Here is a 4310-nt window from a genome sequence, read left to right as displayed (position 1 = left end):
CTTCAGTGAACCGTATTGAATTTGGCTCAAGACTTCAAAAAAATTTGACCCAAATTCAGTATTATATCTTTACAAAACAAAACATGTTTCCTGATATATAGAGTTTATGGTCCCATTTGTGCAAAAAATAGAAAAACAATGGCAGCAATGCCACCCAAATTCTAAATCTAAATTCTTATATTTTGCTGTTAAAATTTAGGGTACATTAATAATATAAGTAAACACAGTAGTTATACTGAAAACTGTTACAGGGTTTGTTTAGTTTCCCAGTAAAGCCTATTTGAATTGAACTGGCAGTTGGGTTTGTACTCTCCTGCTCTTACAAGAAAACGAAAGGTCAGATTTGGCCTACATCTAAACTATGGTAGGTCTGTGTTTTGAACTTCCCCATTGGTTAAATTTCCCGGGAAAATGTTATGATCAGAAGACAACATCTGCCAATCCTGAAGCTGGAAAACCAACTGGCTCCACCTTCAATGACGACAAGTGAGAGGAAATTGTGTAATACCATAAAAGGAAAATACTCCCGCATGCGCAGTAGCTTGAGTTTTGTTTGAAGTGAACTGGTGCTTGGGATTGCCCTACAAGCTGCAAAGTCGCCAAGCATTTGATTTTAACAGTATATTTTTCACATTTTATCCATATCCTTTTAGTGCCTCTATGCATCGTAGAGACGATGTTAGGCCATCACTACCCAAATGCCGACAAGTCCCAACAACTGGTCAACTATGTGGAGGATTATCTGGAATGTGTGGAGTCTCTGCCTTTGGACATACAAAGAAATGTTTCTCTGCTTCGAGAAATTGATGCCAAGTATCAAGGTATTGTGTTTACACGTTTTTATCATTAATTATAACTGCGTGTATTAAACTGGCTAACACTAACGTTAGTCTGACAGGGTGTGCTGAAATGGTGGAGCAGGCGCGAGCCTTGTGTTCCCATTTTGCAAAAACCAAGCGCCCCTTGTTCATATTTACTTCGATAAAGTGTAATGTGAGTAGCCGAAATGTGGATAATTACATTGACGAGCCAAGAGTTAAGTAAACAAGTCAGCCATCCGTCAGTTAGCTTGTCCCGGATACATTCCGTTCTGTTAAACGTGTAGCACCAACCTCAATGAGAAAAATTCTGAAATTTGATATTTCTTCACCTTAGCAAAAGTACATACACATTATGACCTGATAAAAGGTGTGTCATGAATATCTTGCCTCAATGGCAAATTCGGCATCAATACAATTTAAAAAACTATCAATGTGTGATGAAAAAATATCAACTTTTTGAATAGGTACACACTGCCGCCCACTATGGTGTTTCCGCGGAGAATTATTGTGCGAATAGCATCAAAAGCCATGAATAAACTTGGGCACTTATTTTATTTAAGCGCTGTTTTGGTATATTTAATATGTATGGAAGCTCAATGTAGAACGAAAATGTGCAGAAGATCAAAAATTCTCTCAGTCTTAGGGTGAACCCTTGCCCGATAGCTATGGTTAGTTAACACAGACTGCCGTTTTTAATCTAACAACAATCCTCATTGTTGCTTTATGTTGACGCAGGGTGAGCAGCAGCTTTCAGCCGGGCTTCGGTACCATTAACTTCCACGTCACTACCGACAGATAAAGCTATAGAGAGACAGAATCAACGACGCTTTAAATTTAGTTGTTTTTTTTTTGGAAAGCGACATTACACGTCTCCGAGGGCTCGTGATGTGTTCGTCCCTCCACTGTGCTCCTAGCACTCCTCCGACTGTGAGCCGCATAGCCGGATGGCTCCTCTTCTAGGCAACCCCCTTCAGCATCTGACTGCCGTCATTTCCTGTAGGCGGGACTGCTGCTCAGCCCTCCTCTTCCTTTGAGGTTTTACGGAAGTTGGCATTCTTATTGTTTCATTACTTGCTCCTGCTGAATATAGTCTTCCTGAAAGTTCAGGTCTTTTTTTGCAGTAACTCTCAATTTTTGCAGTAACTCTCATCAAACTAAATAGCCATTTTCTTCCTTCCGGGCTGTCGCTGCTCTAATATACTTTTTACACTGGCCTCCACTTAAATTAAAATCTATATATGTAATGAACGGTTGGACGTTTTCCCGTGCTCGAAACGGTACCTTTAAGCTTGCTGTATCCAGTTCTCAGTCTGCATATAGTTACTGTTGCTAATTTTCACTTGCTAAGTAGGAATCACAGCCGCAGGCCTTGCTGAATCTGTAATCTGTAAATAGTCCATTTAGTCCTTATAGCCATCATCCTCTTCCTGGCAAAATGGGGAAAAAATAGGGAACTTACATTTGTTTACGATAAGTATGAGAATGTAACTGTTCACCTTAGTGTTTATTACTGTAATACAGAATCAGAATTCCTTTATTTATCCCCGAGGGGAAATTCTTTAGCTGATGTAGTCTACAATCTGACTGTCCAGTACACATGCTATTAACTGCTATAAATGTCTGAAATCACTACACATGCCAACCTCCAATAACTGAGAGTTCTGTTATTGGAGGTCACAGTAATATTTTTATTCATGTATCTCCTGAATCCTTGTGCTTTGTTACATTAGAATGAGCCTTTTATAGCTACAGAGGGAGTGGGTTCTCTTTCACAGAGTGTGCCATGTTACAGCACTATGTTTCCACAGTAGTCCAGAAAAGACAAACCAACCGCTCATTACAGACAGGGCCTTTCACATTTTTTGTGGTTTTTATAGCCACCATTGGGGAGGGTGAGACTGGGGGTGGTTGTCATCTGCAAACCATACAGCTAGATGCCACTAAATCCTACACACTGCACCTTTGATTGATGTGTGCCCCACAGCCTTTGAGCTTCCACACCATACTTGTCCAAGTTACTGTTGCTGGACTGCTATTGGTTTTCAAAGTAGTTGTGATCTGCAAATAAACTCTGCACACACATTATTCTGAAGAGCGGAGCTCAAAGATCAAGCTCATTGAACAACAAGAAAAAGCATTTTTGAGTGGAGAGATATTTTTTTAATGCTTATTGATTGCCAGGCTAATTAATTAATAAAAATCTCCCTCTTTGTCTTCTACTTTGCAGAGGTGCTGAAGGAGGTGGATGAAGTATTTGAGAAGTACAAAGGTGAACAGGATGTAGCTCAGAGAAAGCGCTTGCAGATCCAGCTGCAGAGAGCACTCATCATCAGCCAGGAGCTGGGCGATGAGAAAATCCATGTAGTGACCCAGATGACGGAGCTGGTGGAGAACCGCTCCCGCCAGATGGACTCCCACTCTCTTTGCCTCCAAGAGCCTAGCGAGGCAGAACGTCTAACTACAGAACGACGCTCCAGCATCCAGGACTCCCCAGCCCCTGAGCGCACATCGGCCCGGCGCCCACGCCGCCAGCGCAACAGTGAGAGCCGTGAATCCAGCCACCCGTCAGCTAATGGCTCTCTTGTGGATGACCCCGTGGAGGAACTGTCCATCCCTCCACCTAAGGAGAAGAAGTCCAAGTCCGCGAAGAAAAAGAAGCGCAAGGCTAAACAGGAGCGAGATGCCTCACCTGTTGACTTCGCCATCGACCCCAACGAACCCACCTACTGCCTCTGCGAGCAGGTATCATATGGTGAGATGATCGGCTGCGACAACGACCAGTGCCCCATTGAGTGGTTCCACTTCTCCTGTGTGGGGCTGACGTACAAGCCCAAGGGCAAGTGGTACTGCCCCAAATGCAGAGGGGACAACGAAAAGACCATGGACAAAAGCCTAGACAAAAACAGAAAAGACCGCAGATCCAGGTAGTGACCTGTCTTCAGTCGGCCTTCTCACATTGAAGATGTCTTCAGCCTGAGGGTTAAGATTATCAGCTATAGTTGATAACAGTACTCATGATATTGTAAGAGCACAATCGAACACCATTAGTAGCAGTGCTTATTATTAATCAAGGACAAGCTGTGATTGAACTTGTACTGTTACATCACTGATTGTTTCCACTGGCTAACTCTACTGTAGTTTGTAGGGAGTCCAACTGCTGCAAGAATTATCAGCTCGAGGCTGCCATCTTCTTCACATATTTTGCTCTTTGCGAGAATTTTATTTTTTATTTTGACTTTCATGAATAAATAAAAGCATCTTTTGGTTTACTGTCCCTTTTTCATTCTGGGCAAGGTTCAAAATAAAAAATAAGGTATGCTAAGCGTCATTATTTTCTTCAGTTCTGGCCAAACATTTTTTATATTTTAACTTTTTTAATTGTACTCAGTTATTTGAAATCAATGTCTGTCTCTATACAATAATGGCTTGTAGAGAATAACCTTCATATGTAATATGTTTACAAGAGGTTGATATTTAATTGAGATTTTG

The 4310-nt window shown here is 41.7% G+C and overlaps 1 protein-coding gene across 1 annotated transcript; it reads left to right on the top strand.

Annotated features, from left to right (window-relative positions):
• Nucleotides 1-536: 536 nt before the first annotated feature.
• Nucleotides 537-4095, top strand: ing2 (inhibitor of growth family, member 2). The gene is made up of 2 exons (XM_046381419.1): nucleotides 537-821; nucleotides 3049-4095. The coding sequence occupies exons 1-2, from the start codon at nucleotides 677-679 to the stop codon at nucleotides 3747-3749; spliced, it is 846 nt and encodes a 281-aa protein (XP_046237375.1). The 5' UTR covers nucleotides 537-676; the 3' UTR covers nucleotides 3750-4095.
• The last annotated feature ends 215 nt before the right edge of the window (nucleotides 4096-4310 follow it).

Source organism: Scatophagus argus, chromosome 23 (assembly GCF_020382885.2).
Source record: "Scatophagus argus isolate fScaArg1 chromosome 23, fScaArg1.pri, whole genome shotgun sequence".
Taxonomy (NCBI): domain Eukaryota; kingdom Metazoa; phylum Chordata; class Actinopteri; family Scatophagidae; genus Scatophagus; species Scatophagus argus.
This window is presented reverse-complemented; position numbering and strand designations above follow the sequence as displayed.

Coding starts and splice junctions, on each gene's coding strand:
- ing2 (XM_046381419.1), top strand. CDS start 677: ATGTTAGGCCATCACTACCCAAATGCCGACAAGTCCCAACAACTGGTC. Junction 822..3,048: donor AATTGATGCCAAGTATCAAG/GTATTGTGTTTA, acceptor TCTACTTTGCAG/AGGTGCTGAAGGAGGTGGAT.